Genomic DNA, 20,706 nt, shown 5'->3' with positions numbered 1-20,706 from the left:
GCTCAGGTTTGTTCTGGCTGCGTTTCTGGCCCGTCTGGCCGGACCGATGGACGTGTTACGTGTGATGTTCTGAGGGTGTCGGCCATCTGCACTCAGGAGTAGCAAGAAGCGCATCGTGATTCAGAACAAAGGATTTACATGAATGGCTTTTTATGTGGAGGGAAAAAAAGAGGCTAAGTTAGTAACTGGACTGTAAGTCAGTGCTGACTCTGCAGGATGCGTCACAGAGCCACAGGACACAATTAAAGTGTCATGAATTCTGTTCGTCTGTAAGAAAAAGGATAAAAGAAAAAAGCAAAAAAAAAGGTCTTCGGGGTATGTCAGCAGTTTGCTCGTGCGTGTGTGTGTGTTTTAGAGCTTGGTCCGTCTGTGTGCGCTTTGCTGCCGTGGCAACAAGAGTTACCACATACTAATATTTTAGGTTAGCCTTACATAATGGTCTGCTTTTGTCAATACAGAGAGTGGATTTTCAGTACAAGAGGCACCGGAGGCTGTTCGGAGCCTCGGGCTCCTCACTGCTCCACTAACTGACCGCCGCGCAGTCTTCAGACAGATTTACTGTCTCATCAGCTGCCTTTTTCCCTCCAGTCCAAACACACGAACCCTCCCAGTACTGTCTCCATCCTGTTGTTTTTCTTTTTTAGCTCCTGTCTTTCTTGCAATGAAGAGATTTCTCTACAAGGCCACAGAAACACCCCTTGTGTCTTTTATTAATGGCACAAGATTACTCAGCAGGTTTTTGGTACATTAGTTTAGCCCGAAAGCCTGCACACACTGCAGCGTCTGACGTCAGTATATGTTGGCTTTTTTGTGCCTCCTTGATTTTTACTATCAATGAGCGATGAACTTTCTCTCTGAAGTTGTAAATGAGCCATTATACAATTCTGTAAATACTTGTCTCAACTTGTTCATTTTCTATTCTGTTGTTCTATTTTAGATTTTGTCTTCAGACAAAAATGCTCATTAGTTTTAGTCACGTTTTAGTCATTTTCATCCCTCATAGTTTTATTTTATTAAAATTCATCACATTTTCATTAACTTTTAGCCATAAGTTTTAGTGAAAATGTTATTGCTATTTAAACCACCGGTAATTCAGTTAGGCTCATAGAGATATTGGAAATTGTCAAGGTGACAGGATGTCTTAAGTTTGACCACTTTTTTCAACAACTACATATAATTTCTGCACATTTACAAACTTCTATTTCTTGAGCAAAGTTTTGACAGGTTTAACGGAGAATTTACAAGCTCACACTAGCTGATCATTATTTGATATCCCCAAGATCTCGACATTTAAGACCATAAACAATGAATTTTGAGATAAACACTAACTACTAACAAGCGCATAGCCATAGCATCATGTGACCTATAAAAGCGAAAACACCACCTCATGGGAGCGTAAAACTTTTTCAGTTCACAACTTGCGCTAACTGCTGACGCTGCTTCAGTGTCCTGCAGGCGAGGGAAGACATCCTGGTGCCGCTAAATCTCGTCTTAAAAACGAAACAAATCATGCAATATGTAAAAGTTTTCATCATCAAATATGTATTTTTAGTTCATCAACTTTTCCATGGAAAAAAGGTCTGTGATGAACCAAACAAGACATTTGAAAGGAAAATGCACGTCACTACTTTTTGATGATCGTTAGTTGCAGTCCTAACATCACGCCTCTTCTTTCTGTTGTAGGCGGAGCGAAGCGCTTGTGATGTCCTCAGCATCCCGGTGCCCATCCGTCGCGGCGGCTCAGAGTCCAACCTGGACGTGGTGGACAGCGTCGGGGATGACGGAGTGGGCCTGGATTTCACCAAGGGAGCGCTGGGTATCGACAGCCTGCAGCAGAAGATCCTCAAGGTCAGAGGAAGCGTTTAACCGCCTCCTGCGTGGTCTGTTTGAGTTTGACTTGCAGAGTGGTGGGAGACACGTGGGCTGAACACACATCACAAAGACTGAATGAAATACCTCCTGAGCTCAGTTTGGTGGTTTGTAGAGCACCAAAAAAATAATTTAATATTGAGCTAATTAGATTTCAGTTATGAGACTACAGACACCAATCAGAACAACTGTTAAATTATTGGAAAATAACAAGATTTCATCCCACCGTCTGATTCTTTTTCATTAAAATCCTCTCAGTTTTCATCAGTAAAAAAGTTTTCCAGAGTGGATTTCTTTTCCCCATATCACCACTACTCATCAGCGCAATTTAGCTTAATCACTGTCAGTTGATTAAGTGGCTTGTCGTCATTTATAAAGTATTTCAGGGCTGTAATTAAAACCGAATGAAGAGATTCTTAACAAAATAAGGTAATCAAAAACTGCTCCTAGTGAGTAATACATAAAAAGCAATAAATATTTGTTTAGGTACAAGAAGTGGTTGAAGTGCTCAGAAAACCAAAAAATATTAATTGTAAAAAAAAAATAACTGAAGTGTTTAACTCAACTCCAACCTGTTTGCTGCATGTCATCCCCTCGCTGTCACTCTTTCACACTTAACCTGTCCGACCTAATAAAGGCACAAGCCAAAATTTAAAAAGATCAGTGCATCCCTAATTGTTTGTTTTGACCCCAAAACCTCAAATTTATGCATTACAAACACCATTAACATTATTATTGGTGAATGGCAAATAGCCTCTCTAATCCTCTGAACATTCAAAGAGCTTTTACATTACTTGTCACATTCACACACACGTGGCTTAAGTGCCAGCTGCTGCTCCGCTTAAACATTCACACACAGATGGTTCAGCCACCGGGAGCAATTCGGGGTTCAGTAACTGGTCTGAAGATACTTCATGGGGACTGGAGGAGCCAATATGCAGATTGTAGCAGATTACCGTCTGAGCCACAGCTGCCCCTCTTGGAAATGAGTTTTCTGGTATACAAGCAAAAAATTAGGTGTAAATTTACTGTCACTCACCAAAAGTCACTGTATGATTCACCGAAGTCAAACAAGTTTGTGTTGAGGTCATTTCCTTTCTCATAAAACATTTGAAAAGCAGATTTTGTTTTAACATTTTGAATCTAGCGTTTTTAAAATCTGTCTTTCCTCCTTTCTTTTCGCCTTTAGGTGACGGAGCAGATTAAGGTGGAGCAGACGGCTCGGGACCAGAACGTCGCCGAGTACCTGAAGCTGGTGAACAACGCCGACAAGCAGCAGGTTGGACGGATACGGCAGGTGTTTGAAAAGAAGAACCAGAAGTCGGCGCACACAATCGCCCGGCTGCAGAGGAAGCTGGAGCAGTATCACCGCCGCGTGAAGGACAGCGAGACCAACGGGAAGCACAGCCACAAGGACGGCAGCAGCAAGGAGTCCGGGACTCACAGCAAAGAGGGCAGCCTGAAGGACGTCAGCGCCACCGGACGCCACCCGGCGCTGGATAAAGTGAAGACGATCGGGCCCGGGGTGTCGCTCTCACCGCCTTTCTTCTTCAACAAGTCACGGGAGTTCGCCAACCTCATTAGGAACAAGTTCGGCAGCGCAGACAACATCGCCCACCTCAAGAGCTCCATGGAGGCGGGGTCGGGGCTGCAGGTGGATGCCGGGGCGAGAGGGCTGAGCGGGAGCGCCACCACAGTAGCCAAGGCGACAAAGTACCAGAGTGACGACGAGTGCTCCACGGGGACGTCTGCGTCCGCCGATTCAAACGGGAACCCGGCCGGAGGCTCCGGGGCGGGGTCTGGAGGTCCCGGGAGGTCAGACTCCAACGGGCGGCTCGGAGAGGTGCTGGAGATGGTCCGGGAGATCAGGGAGGCTCAGTCGCAGCTGGCCGAGGACATGGAGACTCTGAGCGCACAGTTCAAACGAGATTACAGCTACTTCACTCAGATGATGCAGGAGGAGAGATACAGGTAGGTACATGAAACGCTGCTTTTATCCTCCATCCACAGTCCGTCAGCACGCCATAAACGTCACTGTCATCAGTAAGGGTCGACGCGTTATCGGCCTGCTCGATTATTGGGGCTGATATTTGATATTTTTCTGATTATCTGCGTTTTATTTTTGATCGCCGTTAAAATTAATTTAAAAAGTGCAGTGGAGGAACTTTTACTTTGTAAAACCTCAGGGAGCTTTTTTTATTTATTCATTTCTTTTATTTAAATTTTCACTTGACTTTATATCAACAGTTGCTGGGAAGTTTCAGTTTTGATTATAAACATTTGCCAAAGGCATTTAAACAAAGCTTTGTGTTGGAGTTTGTTATACTCCAAATGCTAAATATTGACAGAAAGATTTTCTCTTTTTTTTTGTAAATGCATATCAGTTCCAAATATCTGTTAGCGGCCTCATTAACTACTAATAATCAGTATCAGTATCGGTCCTGAAAAACCATTATTGGTCAACCCCTATTAATCAGTATAGTGTAATAAATTATTTTAAATTTCATCCTTTGAAACCAGGAGTGACGTCACTTATCCTCGGCTGCTTTCAGGTGTCTTTCACAAAGATTTAAACCTTTAAACCTGAGCAAATGTTTGATTTAATACTGGACAAAATACTGGATACTTACTCACACATCTGAAAGTCCTTCAAATCAAGCAAAAGAAGAAGGGAAAAATCTCTCTTTGGTTGAGCGACTCATGATTCATGGACACACCAAAACCTTCTCCTGTAGAAGTATGAAGGTTCACAACTATAGTGCTTCATTTTAAGGTCTCAAAAGCCAAAAAAAGGCTATTTCAACACATCAAAACAAAAAATGTTGAGCTGCAGGTGCGTCAATAATCCTCCCCCTGCGGTTACACATTTTGTGTTTGCACGTGTTGAACTCCAAAGAGCTTTGGACAGTTATTATACGCTTTTGTAAACTAAAAATAGATGTCAGAGCTCAACACACACACACAAACCTGCAGACTGTTGCTAAGTGAACCAAGGGCAAATGTTTTCAGCGGCTTAGTTGCAGTCGTAGATAAAACTCTGTACTGTTACTCGCCCACACATACATTCAATTATGCATCTCTCCCCCTCTCTCTCTCTCTCTCTCTCTCTCTCTCTCCCCCTCCTTGGCATTTTTAATCTTTGTGTGTGTGTGTGTGTGTGCGTGTATGCGTGCGGTGTGTCAGGTATGAGCGTTTAGAGGACCAGTTAAATGACCTGACGGAGCTCCACCAGCATGAGACCAGTAATCTGAAGCAGGAACTGGCCAGTATAGAGGAGAAGGTGGCCTACCAGGCCTACGAGAGGGCGAGGGACATTCAGGTAATGTGTGTGTGTGTGTGTGTGTGTGTGTGTGTGTGTGTGTGTGTGTGTGTGTACATGTAAAACAGGTTATGTAACACACCACTGTTCGTTTTCCCCATAGACCGTGTTGGCGGTGACTTGCAGTTGGAGTTTACGACTTAGATGGGGCATAAAACTGACGTACCTGTCTGTATTAAAAACTTTGATTCCTCGATAAAAGGTCAAAGTTGCAAGTCTGTGTACGTGACTGAGTAATAATCTCAATTTACATTTTGTTAAGAGCCATCCAAGTTAATGTTAACCTCACAGGGCTCAGCAGTAACAGAGCTGATTACACTCATTATCACATGCAGCAGATTATGCCTTGACAACAAAGCTCATTTAACATCTTCAGTTACCAGTCAAAGTTCTTAAGAGGAAAACAAAAAGTTATTTCAAGAAAAAAGCACAAGCAAAAAGAAGAGAGAAAAGGATGATAAAAAAATTGGTGAAAACGAGAAAATGCAGAGAAAATTTAAAAAAGGGCCTCAGCATTGTTGTGTTCAGTCAGACACAGAATTACCTGTATTTTTATGTTTAGTAACATTAAGGATATTAAAAGAAAAAATAAATTATCTTCTAATCAGTTGTACAGTTCCCATAATTCTGTCTTTTATGCGTAAGTTTTTATTTTACTTTTTATTTATTTGTTTTTATTTGCGCTTTGATGAATGTGCCTTAGACCTTACATTTTCAAGAATAATAACCAGTGTGGGATTATTGCAGATCGAGGAAATTTAAAAAAACCAACTCAAATATCTAAATATCTAAAAATAAATGACTTTAATAAATGAAAATAAGAAAGATGAGTATCAGTCTGTACAGGTGAACCTGCTGTGTGAATGAATCTTGTTTATTCATGAAGTTGTTTTTTTTCTATGAAATACTTTTACTCTCTTGTCATCTATTATCACATACATCATATGTACATGTAATTTTATTCGTCATGGTTTAGGCTGCTGTAAACATTATTTTTTCATAAGAAAACAAAAAGCATGATTGAAAAAAAACAAAGAAAGACAGGTAAGACACACCTGAGCCAACAAGTTGCCTGCAGCTTCTGTCATTAATTTCTAATGTGAAACACGACTCCTGTTCATTTCTAATGCAGCTGATGTCGATTCATATCCAATCCTGCAGTTTCACCGCCCTTTTCCTGATGACTCACTGCTCTCCAGTATTTCCCTGATCTCAACCACATTGTGCACTCGTGTGTGTGTGTGTGTACTTGTGTGTACTTGTGTGTACTTGCGTGTGTGCGCGTGCAGGAGGTCCTGGAGTCGTGCCAGACTCGTGTGTCTAAGCTGGAGCTGCAGCAGCAGCAGCAGCAGACGGTTCAGCTGGAAAACACCGACGCCAAGGTGCTGCTGGGGAAATGCATCAACATCATGCTCGCTATTGTCACCGTCATACTGGTGTGCGTCTCAACGGCGGCCAAGTTCACCGCCCCGCTGCTGCGTAGCCGCCTCCACCTGGCGCTCACCTGCGTGGGCGTGTCTGTGTTGGCGCTGCTGTGGAAGAACTGGGAACATTTACAGTGCGCTTTGGAACGATTGCTCCTCCCGCACTGATGCACGGAGCGCAGACGAGACCGGGAAACGTACCCTGGAGTTTCCGTGAGGTGTCGGGGAGGAGTTTACATGTAGCCTTACAGCAGCCCTAACTCCCCAGAGATTTCGGGCTCTGCGGTGATTCACGGCTCTGTGCTTTGCATGTCTAAATCGGGTCCACACAAAGCCTTTCCCAGAATGCTCCTCCACTGTAATTCCACCACTCAGATGTAAGCTAATATAACTGTGACAGAATCTAAAGGTGCAAACACGTAACATTTGCACAACGCTGACAAAAATGTGCATCACTACAGTCCAAAGTATCAGACCACTAAAAGGTGAATCAGCTGGAGCTGATGGGCCGTATTATTCGGATTGGTCACCTGTTCTCAGAACATTCTGGATCCACAACAGAAAGTCTAAATATAGAGGACATCATCGCTGCATGGAAATACAGCGATTATTTCCTGTCCTTAAAGGGAAGTGTATCTGTGACAGCACCACCTCACTTTGGACGAACACTCACTGGCAGTTTGTGTCCAGTCTTGAAGCTGCAAACACAGGACGCCTCCTCGCACACCAGCCAGCTGTGACGACACAAAGACACACACACCTGAAGGTTGATTTGTACCGCGTGTACCGAACCACTCTGTATTTATGTGACGTTTTCGTTTCTTGTCGGTGTCTCGTTCAAAACGACATTTTTTAAGCCGTTGTTTTAAACTGTGCGTTTGTCTGAGTGTGCGTTCATGTTGTGTACGCCAGCCTGTGTGTTGTTTGTCTTGTTTCACATTTTGCGAAATGTTGGCTGTCTTGCTGAGTTTGGTTAGAAGATTGACGCCACGCTTGTCAAAATATGAAACTGTAGAGATTAGCACAAAGACCGGAAACAAGGCGAAACGGCCACAGTGGCTCTTTTGGAAGGTGACAAAATCCACCCGCCAACACCTGTAAAACCCACTAATTAAGAATTTATATGTTATTTTATCTATAAAAGATCAAACGTTAGCGTGTAAATGGCCCCATAGTGTAACCCATAGGATGTATAAAATCTTGGATTTTCATTTGAGAAAAACGGGTTTAAAGGCATTAATAAAAAATATTCTTACTGGAAAAAGTGAACATCCAGCTCCTTTTAGTGCAACCAGACATTTTCAGGTGAGCAAAATGTAACTTTCATAAACTGAAAACACCTTGTAAAGTCATCGAATTAGTACAAATAATAATAAGTCATGAAATTTTGTTGCGTATTGAAATTGTTACAGTAATCTTCTGTGGATAAACTGTAACATTACGGCATTTTTAAAAATTTCCTGAGCTTCTGATGTAAAATATAGCCCTTATATGAGTCGATGGGTACCATTTTGCTGGCTGAAATAACTATTATGGGCAAAAATAAATATTAAAAATAAAAATAAAATATTAATTATTCAGCTTTAAAGGTTCTCGCAGGTAGATTTTGTTCCTCGGGGTATCTGTTTCCCCTCGTTTCCAGTCTTTGTGCTAACAGCTCATAGTTCGTGTGTCGATCTTCTCATCTTCTTTGCAAGAAAGCTTGAAAGCATATTTCCCAAAATGTCAAACTCCTCCTTTTTAAAGGAAAGTTTTTAAACTGCCTCCTGTCTTGTTGATTTGATGCTTTGGGGTTTTTCATCATGTGAAATCAGTTTGATGTTTTTCAAGTTGCTTCTCAGAGCTATTTGAGTTAAAAAAAAAACAAAACAGTTGAGTTGACGTGTTTAGCATCCAGCATGTAAACTGTGAGGAAGGCCGAGACGATTAGAGGAAAAACTCTATATGTGAGCATGTTTGATTTTATTAAATTGCCATTTTTACGAGGCAAACAGAACAAATTAACTTTTGAGTGAAGCCTTTGATGTGCTGCGTTCATGTCCTGTGGGAATAACAACAGCAGCGTTCCTGACGGTTCAAAGTCCTGACTCGAGGGAATCCTCACCTGTTCAAACTGGTTTTAAGTCACGGAGAAAACCGTAAGTGATTACTTCTAATAATTCCTTTCTGCTTTTTTTTAAACACTTGACTCTCTCACACAGCTGGAAAGGGAGATTAACCCTTTAACACCTCTCCTGGGAGGATAAGGAGTTGCGTTTAGACCCCTTTTCATAAGCATTTAAACCTCTGACAAGTGAGAAAATTGGTTTTATTTCTTACAGAAACATGGGAGAAAAGATTATTAGCAAGTTGGCAGGAAATGTCCTGCAAATAACACAAAAAAGTGAAAGGTGATGAAAGGATTCTTTTTTGCTTATTTTTAAGGTAATTTCTTGCAAATTTGTAATAATTTCTCGCTAATGTTTTTTGCTTATTTTCAGATAATTTTCTTACAACTTTTTATTAATTTCTTGCCATTTTTTTGCTTATTTTCAGACAATTTTCTTACAACTCTTTATTAATTTCTTGCCAGTTTTTTTTGCTTATTTTCAGGCAATTTTCTTATAACTCTTTATTAATTTCTTGCTCATGGTTTTTGCTTATTTTCAGACAGTTTTCTTATAACTTTTTATTAATTTCTTGCTAATGTGTTTTTTTTCTTGTTTTCAGATTATTTCTTGTAACTCTTAAATCATTTCTTGCTAATTTTTGTGGCATTTCTTGTTAAGTTGGTTGTCACCTTCTTCTGATGTTTTTGAAAGAAATCAAGCTATTTTGTTCAGGCTGTAAAGGGTTAATCTAACACAGAAAGTCCTGCCCTGCCATTATATTTTCAGACGTATGCATCATTATATCGTTATGCATCTGTTTTTGTACTAAATTACTGAAATGGCAGTAATCTAAAATAAAATCCCAAACAGCATTAAACATTTATAAACTTATAAACACATATAAACAATACAGTGACTGTTTTTCCCGCGTGACCTGAATGCAGCATTACAGCTGAGACAGAGGAAACTGAACAATGTAGCTCCATGTATCACTGTGATGATGATGATGATGATGATGATGATGATGATGATGAGGGGTGAAATGGGACTGATGCCTTTTCAATGCAGCTTATTTTCTTCTTCTTTGTATTCTTTTTGTGTCCTTTCAAAAGCCAAATATGGAGATTTCTAAGGCTCATAAGCCTTTTTAAAAACACTGAAATCATTTTTTTCCTACGTTCAAACTTTGGCATTTCGGGTTTTTTTTCACAGTGGCTCCAAAAACTATCTGTCTGCTCTTCAGGAGAGACGTGCTCCTCCTCTCCAAAGCTGTAATGTATATTTTCTCATTTCTGTCTCTTTGTGCATTCGTTTCTGGTTATGGGTTTCCATAACATTTTTTTCTCAAATGAGAAAATAAATCTTTGTTTTTCTAATATTGTTCCAGATGCGTTTCCTAACGGAGCCTTTTTATTGCCTCCACGCTGCGGATAACCGAGGCCAGAGGCGTTATGTTTGTGGGTTGTCTGTCCATCCATCCTATTCTTGTGAATATGAAATCTTAATGATGCCTTTAGGGATTTTTTTCAGATTCAGCACAAACGTCCATTGGGACTCAGCAATGCTGTGATAAGATTTTGGTGTTCAAAGATCAAGGTCACTAACCTCATCTGTCTCACTCTTGTGATTGTAATTTCTAAAAAAAACACCTTGAGGGTACTTTTTCAAATTTGGCACAAACATCCCCTTGGACTCAATAATGAACTGGTAACAATTTGGTGGTTATAGCTCAAAGGTCACTGTAATCTTGTTTGTCTCATTCACGTGAACTCAATATATCTTGTAAGCCTTAAGGGAATTTCTTCAATTTTGGCACAAACTCTTGTGAATGTAATATTTCAAGAAGGCTTTAGGGAGTTGTTTTTTTTTTCAAATTCGCCAAGAACTTCCACTTGGGCTGAACACTGGACTGATTAGAGCTTAACTGTCAAGGTCACCATGACCTCATCTGTCTTACTTTCGTAAATGCAATATATCAAGAACATCATGAGAGAATTTCTTAAAATGTGACACAAACATCCACCAGGACACATTATTGAACTGATTATATCTTGGTGGTCAAAGGTCATTGTGATCTCATCTGTCTTCTTGTGAACGTGATATCTCAAAAATGCTTCATAGGAATTTCTTCAGATTTGACACAAACGTCCACTTGGACGCAACAATAAACTGATAAGAATTTCTTGGTCATAGGTCAAGGTCACTGTAACCTATTCTGTCTCATTCTCATTTACACAATACCCTAAGGAGGAACTTTCCTCAGATTTGGCACAAACATCTGCGTGAACTCAAAGATTAAAGGATTACATTTTGGTGATCAAAGTTGAAGGTCACTGTGACCTTTTGTCTGTCTACATGTCTAAATGTCTTGAGTGAATTTCTTGAAATTTGGCACAAACATCTGCTTGGACGAACTGATTATAATTTGGTTGTCAAAGGTCAAAAGTCAATCTCAGTTTGACATCATAATGTTCTGCAAAAACACTTTTCTGGCTATTATTCGACCTCATATCTCAGAAAAAGAAGATGTTTGGTCATCGATGAGACTTACCTTGAAACTGCTGATTGTAGAGATCCTCTGTGCTGCCGGGGGGGAAGATGTGTGTGAAGCATCCTCATTTTCACACACATGAATGTAAGTGAGTTCAACTTGACTGATTTTAGGAGGCATACAACCACCAGGCGCTAATTCTAGTTTTATTTCTAACGTTTCATCCATTATACATGATCCATCAGCCAGGCTGTGATGTGATGTAAGGACATGGATCAAACCACTCTGCGAGCATCATAAGGAATTCATACATAAAATGGGTGTAAATGACTTTGACAGACACCAGCTGCAGTGAGAAAACCCACTGAAGTATGTTCTTTCTAGTGTTAGAGCAGTCATTTTTTTGCGTTTCACTTGAGTTATTCAGAAACATTTTCTGTCACCAAACCACCATTAAAATCACACATACATTTTTCTCAGTACTTTTGAGCACTTTTGTTAACAATAGATAACAATTTGCTGTACTTATATTTGATACATTTAGAAAAAATGTGCAATTTCAATTATTCCTTCACATTGTAGCCTTTATAAATAAATACTTTCATGCATTTTAAATAATTTAGAATTTATATACTATTACCTGTACTTATATTTGTTGATTAATCCTAAATAATTAGTTTGGCTGCTAAATTCAAAGGGAAAGTTCACCCCCAAATCAAATATTCATAATTCTTGGAATTATATATTTAAAATTATGTTAGAGAAATAATATATATACAATTTAGCAGATTTACCAAATCAAAACTGATATTTTTCCTCTTACCTGTGGTGCTATTTATCAGTCTAGATAGATAATGCATTCAGCATTTAATATTCTCATCTAACTTTAAGCAAGAAAACAATGACACATTTAAGCATTATTATTTCTGACTTATGGACATCACAGAGCAGGCATGATTGAGATGAGGATCAGACGGATTGAGTTGTTGACCGTCATGGAAAAACAAATCAGTGTGCAGTGATGGATGATGACAAGCACAGCGTGTGTGGTTGTCAGACGTGGTTAGTGTGGAAATGTCATGTGGTCCTCAGACTAAAACTAGTTCAAGGGTGTGGAATTATTTTTTCCTAAATGGTCCTCATGACAGTGTTTTGGCCTGCGGTGGAAAATCTTGTATCTGATGAATTTAGTGGCATATAAAATGTAGTTATTGACAAGCTGATGTGTTTTTATAAACTTTATGGGTAAGTTTAGTCATTTACGGGCGTGATTTATGGATCTGTAAAAACCCAGGATTTTTATTGCCTAATTCTAAAAGCTGTATACAGTGGTGGGATGTAACTAAGTACATTTACTTAAGTAAAGATTTGAAGTACTTGTACTTAACTTGAGTTATTTTAATCTCATGCCACTTTCTACTTTCTCTCCACTACAAGTATTTGATGACTTAAGTTACCGGTGACTTTACGGATTAAGATTTTAATTTGCAAGTGCAGCTAAAAAAATAACTTGACTGACTGATTGACAGAAATCAATTGGATACTAATTACTACAAGTCATTCTTAATGCAAGAATATTTAATGTTTCCAGTTTCTCAAAAATAAGGATTAGCTGCTTTTCCTCTTGATTATTTTGATTAATTTTATAGATTTTCTACATTGAGACCTACTTTTAATACTTTTAGTAAATTTTCCTGATTGTATCTACTTACTAGTACCATTTTAATGCAGTACTTTTAAATGTAATTGGGTATTTTTACAGGTTTTGTTTTGGTACTTTTACTTAAGTAAAGGACCCGAATACTGACTACTGCAATTCGCTTGTTTACTATTATATTTTGCCACAACAATTTCATTTAATTTAAATTAATCTAATTTACAATCTATTCAAATTCTAACAATAATTCTCTTTTTAACATGACACTATAACCAACAAGTCATGATAATAATCATAAATGGAGCAGACATATACACAAAACAGGTACAGTATTGAGGTACTATACTGAACTTTATTTCATTTTCTGCTACTTTCTGCTTCTACTACACTACATTTCAGAGGTAAATACTGTATGCTTTTATTTTCAGATAAATGTAAAATATAATCAACAAATAAAATATGATATATTAATAAATTAAGCTACACAGCAGTAAATAAAAAGTAATTCAAATTACCCCCACTTTTACCAGCTGCAAAATTATATTGATGAACACAAAATTGCATTCATAATTATACCCCAAAAATATAATACTAGACTGTTCTGCATGATGAGTAGTTTAATTTTTATGTCTTTTGATGCTGATACTTAAGTGCTTTTACTCAAGTAAGAGTTGGAATGCAGTGCTTTTACTTGTTACCGAGTATTTCTACTTTGTGGTTTTTCCACTGCAAATTGAAGCGATGACACACGACTGACGGGAAATGAACTCGACGCAGATTTGTCTTGAGATAAATGTCAGTGGTTTTGATTGATCTCCATTAAGACTTTGATTTGATGAGAACACTTTCCATCCCAGAAGCATTTACACTGATGGATATATAAGAGTTTTATGCTGTATTGTGGATCATGAATCTTTTATCCAGTTTCTCCGGCCTCAGATTCATTATTCAGACGGTGTTTTGCTGCTTTTCTGTCCTCCTGCTCTTCGCTCTGTTCCTGCCAGAGTTCATTTCACTCAGAGAGGCACGGTTAAAACACAGGTAAGGCCCCAACACCTGCACTGAGTTAAGAACTGTTAATAAAGCATAAACTCTGTACATTATACCTATGTGTGTGAACGAGTGTGCATACACAGAATAAAACATACACAGAGAGCGCCACCTAGCTGCCAGATATGAGCAGTGTCTCCAAATTACACAGTTAATGTTTAAGGTCTCATAAACGTTAAATAAAATTAGCTTTAGATATAAATTTGTAATGTAAAGACATTTGTTCTACCAAAATAGATGAGGAAAACAATCCTGATTCTAATACAAACTACCTATATAAGAAATAACTACATTAATAAAATCATGATAGGTATAATTTGTGTGCCCTATATTCATGCATTATGTTCACAAGATGCACATTCAGTCTTATTAATGTGCATTAAAACATATATATTTTAAACATGTTTACTTTAAACAGTGATGCATATGATGTAGGGACAAAAATGTATGAATAAAGAAACATAACACAATTTGATGCATCAACATGTAGTTTTTATATTTAAGAATCTAAGCTCAAAATACTGACATTTCATGAAAATCACATTCCACAGTGTTTTTATTTTAATTTAATTTAATAATTAATTAATATTTTATTTATTTTTATTTTTATTTTTATTTTTATTTTTATTTTTATTTTTATTTTGTATTTTTATTTTTATTTTTATTTTTATTTTTATTTTTATTTTCATTTTTATTTTTATTTTGTATCATCCAAAACACAGGATGGCGACAGTGAGCTTCCGTTTGTTTTGGCGCAAACCGGAAGTCGTCACAACTGTTCAGCTTGTTGAATGTAGCTGCGGGGAACTGCTGCTGTCTGCATCCGACGCCGAATTGATCATAATATCGATTAAACGCGTTGAAATCGATGAACTTTGGCTGATGTAACAATTAAAACTAAACGAATTAGTTTCGTATCCAGCGGCGTCAAAGTGGAAAACCGCGAAAAGTCACACCGAAATGTTTGCTAACCGGCTAGCTAACGTTAGCAAGTGCAGCTAAACGGTCAGACCGAAACGCTATTTTCATCAACTCGCGTCGATTTGCTGACTAGTTACTCGATTAACTTTCACTTTAAATGGATGAGCACAAGGAGAACATCCACGCCGAGGACGTCAACGTGAAGATGTCAAACACAAGAGAAGACGAGCAGGTTGGTGTGAGCAGCTAGCTAACGTTAGCCTCGTGTGAATGTTGATTTTTCTGACATACAAACAATTTAACGCTGAGTTTCTCATGTTTAAACATCTAACAGCTCGTAAGTCGATACGAAACGTACTTGGTTAATAGTTTTATTTATTCCACTTATATTTAAAAGCTAGTGCACCAAAGCAAAGCGATTTGTACAATAACGTGGCAACATTAAAGTGAACCAGCTGCCGTTTTCGTAATTTTAAGCGTCCAAAGGTCATGTCTTTGTTTCAACTGTGGTGGAAAAAGTACACAAATCTTTAACTAAAGTAAAACTAGCAACACCACAGAAGAGACAGACAGTCTTACTAAGCATTAGCCACAGTCTAACTTATGCTAAGGTACTAAAAGTACCTAAGTATGTGGGCATTAAATCATACTCAGGGTACCAAATGTAAAAAAGTACTTCTTATGTAAAACGGTTTACTCTCAGAATCATATGCTTCATATTTTTGTTTGTATATCAGTGGATTAGACTTATTGATGCATTCATGTGCACATCACTGTAATGCTGAAGCTGCTAAAGATGCAGCTAATTTTAATTTTTCTATATAATGCTGGGTAGCTTAATCCAAGTTAATGTATTCTATTTTGCTATTGATATATTGAATATTAATCTGTTAACCAGTATTTCAATTGAACAAATTAGTTGCATAATTTGACAAATAAAACATTAAGTAAAAGAAGTAATAATAAATGAAATAGAAATGCATAATATTGGATTTTTTTCTGATATTCAGATATAAAAACAACTAATTTGGCTTTACATATACTGTTATTGATATATCTATTATTATTCCTATTTAATGTAGATCTCATCTATAGTGGAATTAACATCCTGTTATGCATACCTATCATTATGGACTACCAGCAGGTGGAGACATAAAATATAATGATGATCAGTGTATGTATGTAATATTAATTCATTGTGCAAAACAAGAAAAACACTTGAACTAAACTAGTAATTAAATCAATCAAATGAGTTAGGGTTACACAATTTGCAAAAAAGACCACATCCAAATAGGGATGCACAGTCAACAAAACTTTCCATTTTCTATTTTCCTCATTGTTAAATGTGCTCTGATTGACTAATGACTGGTTCTGTTGAGAGTAAAGTAGTTGGTCAACAAAACAAAAAGTGCAAATTGTCCAAAAAAAACCAAACCAAACAAACAAAAAACAACAACCTGTCCCCTCCATGTCATTAGACGTAGAAGAAAGAGTTCAGGATAAAAAATTAATAATACAAAAAAAAATAAATTGGATAAAGGAAAAAAAAGTAAAGTTTGCCATTGACATTGATAAGATAAGAATTCACTTTTATTAATCTCCAGAAAGGAAATTTGTTTTTTGCAGCACATCAATATAGATTAATATAGAAGTAAAAAAAAGTTGACTGTGTTATGATCTGTATGTGACGTTTCTGCGTCACATAATGACCGGTTTATTTCCTCTTCAGGTGAAGCCTTGCAGCAGGATATGTCCCGCAGGGGAATCTGCTCCTCAGGTGTCCCCGTCTCGGTCCAACAGCGACTTCAGTCATCCCGTGTACAAAGAGATCGCTCTGGCTAACGGACACATCAACCGCATGTCCAAGGAGGAGCTTCGGATCAAGTTAGCAGAGCTGCAGCTCGACACGAGGTAACCATGACAACAACACAGATAAGAAAAGATAAGATAAGCTTTTATTCATCCTCAGAGGGCGAGTTCAGTCATTGCAACAGCACTATTAACACAGTCTTGGATATGTCAAAGATTAACAACAACATTGATTTTGATGCTTTTTTTGTGCAGAGTCGGATTTATAATTAAGAACCCGTTAAAGCCATTAATTTATTTGTATGGCACATTTCATACAACAGGGCAATTCAAAGTAAATATAAAAACATAATAAAAGATACAGAGTTTAGATATAAAAGGTTAAATAAATTACTAAATGATTAAAAAAATATGTATTTTTTTATTTTTTAAAAATTCTATTCTAACAGATTTAGCAGTTATGTGATGTGATTTGTAGCAGAAAGGTCTGTAAGGTTAAAAGTATGTAAACAGCAAACTACAACTTCAAAATTTTCTGAGTATGCAAGAGAGAAACTTTGTGGGAATTAACAGCAATAATGGCAATTTTATAAAAAATATAGGTTTTATTTGTTCTTTACCGTCTGAACTTAAATTAAATGAGTTGACGCATTTAACACTGTATAGAACTTCCATTAAACACTAACAAAAATCCCTCTGAATTAGCAGAACATGTAAAGGAATACTTCACCTGAAAAATTATAATTTGTTCTTAATTTACTCATTGTGCGTTACCTTAAATTCACAAAGAAAACTTTCCTGAAAACTGTCTTTCCTGCACGCCACAGTAAACAAACGATCTCAGCGTGCCTGGATATGCACACGTGCGTGTGCTCAGGAGCGTTAAGTGTAGCAGTTTGTGTTTTAAAGAGTAATTATAATAAAAATAATGTTATCGTTCATCGGTGTGGATGCTCACATCTTTATGGTTATAGTTAAAGTCAGAAGTTATGTGTAAAGGTTATAGTTTAAATAAAGTTACAGCTTGGCGTGGACGGCCTGCCTCCAGCACTGAACCTCATAATATAAAAAGTGTTTGTAATGTTTTTTTCTCTTTGTGTGTGTAGAGGTGTAAAGGATGTGATGAAGAAGAGGCTGAAGAGCCACTATAAGAAGCAGAAGCTGATGCAGTCTGCAGCCGAGGGAGGACCCACCGACACCTACTACGACTACATCTGCGTGGTGGACTTTGAAGCCACGTGTGAAGAGGATAATCCTGCAGACTTCCATCACGAAATCATCGAGTTCCCCATGGTTCTTATCAACACGCACACCTTAGAAATTGTAAGTTGAGTTTGTGATGTTCAGTTTTTAATCTGCAGAGTGAGTTTTGTGTTCACGATTTAAAAAAACAAAAAATTCCCTGTTTTTTCTGCAGGTGGACTCATTTCAGGAATATGTGAAACCAGAGTTGAACCCACAGCTTTCAGACTTCTGTGTGAAGTTAACAGGAATAACACAGGTTGGTTGAGCTCCGGTTATATTAAAATGCCGTTGTTTGATGGTGTCGTCATGAATTAAATGCTGTTTTGTTGGGCAGAAAATGGTGGATGAAGCGGACACGTTTCCAGCAGTCCTTCAGCGGGCCGTCACTTGGCTTCAGGAGAGGGAGCTCGGGACAAAGTACAAATACGCCATCCTAACTGACGGGTACGTTTGAATTCAACAATGCTGACCTGACTTTGTGTCTCCTCTCATCAGATAAGCTAAATCTGACTTTCGTTTCCACGTCTCCTCCAGAGCCTGGGATATGAGCAAGTTCCTCAACATCCAGTGCCGGATCAGCCGGATCAGATATCCTCATTTTGCAAAGAAGTGGATAAACATCAGGAAATCTTACGGAAACTTCTACAAGGTTTGTGTTCTTAATAATGTTTACAAAAAGAGACTGAACTTAAACCTCTTGTGCAGACTTTCCTTTATTTTACAATGACCCCTCAAAAATGCTTCTAAACATATTTACTCAAGAAAAAAACAAACACAAATGCAATACTTTATAGAATTCAAGATTGGAGATTGCACTGTAAAAACACGCAATACATCATACAATGAAATGGTTAGTATAAGCACAAATACACACACAGCAAGTTCCAGTAACAGTGATGCTTAGGATTTTTTAGTTTTTCATGCAAAAACACTTCATAGTTCCAGTACGGTTGGCTGCTTTTCCTTTTAATGATTTAACTGTTCATTTATTTTCATGTTTTATTTGGACATTTTTTGACATACTATACTATGACATTTTTCCACAATATTCTAAAACTTTTCGAAATACTATAGTATAATTGGTTTATACTGTTTTGGACAAAATGCTATACTGTGACGTTTTGTTTTTTTTTTTTAAAAAACATGTTTCGACATGCAATATTGTGACATTTTTCAAGATAGCTTTGTATGACTTAACATTTTGTGGACATATTCTATGACTTTTTGGCATACTATAGTATGACAATACTGTGACATTTATTGACATACTATTCTATGATATTTTCCACACACTGCTATGACTGTAAGTGGTTAAAATGCACACAAATCATGACCAGCTTCTATACTCTCTGTCCATGGTGGCAGCAAATATGAAAATGCAGAAGTTACAGCCATTAGTTCAAAAACAGCCTGGGAGAGCTAGCGAAACTCTAAATGATGGATAGCGGTTAGATGGAGGGATTCTAGTCATATTGTTTTGACATACAGTTGGTTAAAGTATCCCTTTAAACCCCACAAGAAACACCAACCAGCTGTTTTTCTCCCTCAGGTCCCCCGCACACAGACGAAGCTGAGCACCATGTTGGAGAAGATGGGTCTGAAGTACGAGGGTCGTCCTCATTCGGGGCTGGATGATTCGCGCAACATCGCCAGGATAGCTCTGCGCATGCTGCAGGACGGGTGTCAGCTCCGCGTCAATGAGCGCATGCACGCCGGCCAGCTGCTCTCTGTTCCCAGCTCGGCTCCCGTCGAAGGAGCCCCAGCACCACATGGCCCCCGCAGCAGGGACTGAACCAGGAACTGTGCGGACAGAAGGTCCATCTTGATTCTTTTTCCCCCCTATAAGTTACAGAAAAGTAAAAAAAAGATCCAAAGCACTTTCACAGTTAAGTCGTACATTTTAGTTTTGGTGCTTAAAAAGTTGTAGCTGGCGAAGAATATTCTACTCATACTTGAGGTTTCCTCTCTGACCACAATATATTTTTACACCAGATGTTTAAAAACAGAGAGCATTCCAGTGTATTGTGGGAGGTTTTTCCCATTTCAGTGTCTGCCTTATCGAGCTGCTAGCTTTCAGTATGATTAAAATGCTGATTTGAGTCGTTTCACGATGGTATGAATTTAGTTATTTTTTTAATTTTAGGTTTTGCCTACCAGAATACAATTCTTAAAATATTTAACGTCATTCTTGAGGCAGTAAAATTAAAAAACATCAGTGTCATCTTTAGCCTTAAAAACCTGACATTTGTCTAACTGCTGTGCAAATATAAAAAGTAATCTACGCAAATGTTCCTGCTGCTGTTACCGTGCTACATAAATAACAGAGCCATACCATCACATGAAAAGACAGCTGACTAAATTTCAGTCATATCTGCTGTGAGTACTGTAAGAGTTAATCCTATGTTGTAGGAGTCACATCTTTTCTTTATTTCATGAAGGATGCCCTGTATTCACAGAAACAAATATTCTTCTGGATGCCAAATCATGCAAATAAATATGTTCTTGTAAATAACTTTATCTATTTGTCATAATTTTGCATTTTGTTATAATGTAATGTTCTAACTCTGGTGTTTAAATACTATGGTCTTTTAGGATTTAAAACAGATTTAAAATTAGGTTTTAGCAGAGGCATGTACAAAAATATGTTTACTCATGTAGTGTAATTTTAGCATATTGGTGAAAACAACATAGAACAGCATGTTTAGATGCATTATTGCATAGCATGTTGAAAAAATGCCAAAAAACCCCCCAAAACATCGTATTTTAGCATGTTGAAAAAATGACAAAAAATCGCATACTATAGTATGGCAAAATAGTCAAAAAATGACCCG

At 37.9% G+C, this 20,706-nt stretch overlaps 2 protein-coding genes across 4 annotated transcripts in view; both read left to right on the top strand.

Annotated features, from left to right (window-relative positions):
- The window catches only part of tmcc3 (transmembrane and coiled-coil domain family 3), a 57,833-nt gene extending 47,745 nt beyond the window's left edge, over nucleotides 1-10,088 (top strand). For all 3 annotated transcript variants that reach the window (XM_088072672.1, XM_042511571.2, XM_042511572.2), the window contains exons 2-5: nucleotides 1,684-1,848; nucleotides 3,059-3,840; nucleotides 5,053-5,188; nucleotides 6,478-10,088. In XM_088072672.1, coding sequence (XP_087928798.1) covers nucleotides 1,684-1,848; nucleotides 3,059-3,840; nucleotides 5,053-5,188; nucleotides 6,478-6,780 — 1,386 coding nt within the window. In that variant the 3' untranslated portion in view covers nucleotides 6,781-10,088. The remainder of the gene's footprint in view (nucleotides 1-1,683; nucleotides 1,849-3,058; nucleotides 3,841-5,052; nucleotides 5,189-6,477) is intronic.
- A 4,553-nt stretch (nucleotides 10,089-14,641) lies between these two features.
- Nucleotides 14,642-20,392, top strand: eri1 (exoribonuclease 1). Its single transcript, XM_042511339.2, has 7 exons — nucleotides 14,642-15,053; nucleotides 16,551-16,732; nucleotides 17,737-17,953; nucleotides 18,048-18,131; nucleotides 18,210-18,319; nucleotides 18,410-18,524; nucleotides 19,425-20,392. Exons 1-7 carry the CDS (start codon nucleotides 14,979-14,981, stop codon nucleotides 19,665-19,667), a joined length of 1,026 nt encoding a protein of 341 aa, XP_042367273.1. The 5' UTR covers nucleotides 14,642-14,978; the 3' UTR covers nucleotides 19,668-20,392.
- The last annotated feature ends 314 nt before the right edge of the window (nucleotides 20,393-20,706 follow it).

The sequence above is a fragment of the Plectropomus leopardus genome, chromosome 22 (genome assembly GCF_026936395.1).
Source record: "Plectropomus leopardus strain MGB_pleo_1.0 chromosome 22, ASM2693639v1, whole genome shotgun sequence".
Lineage (NCBI taxonomy): Eukaryota > Metazoa > Chordata > Actinopteri > Perciformes > Serranidae > Plectropomus > Plectropomus leopardus.
This window is presented reverse-complemented; position numbering and strand designations above follow the sequence as displayed.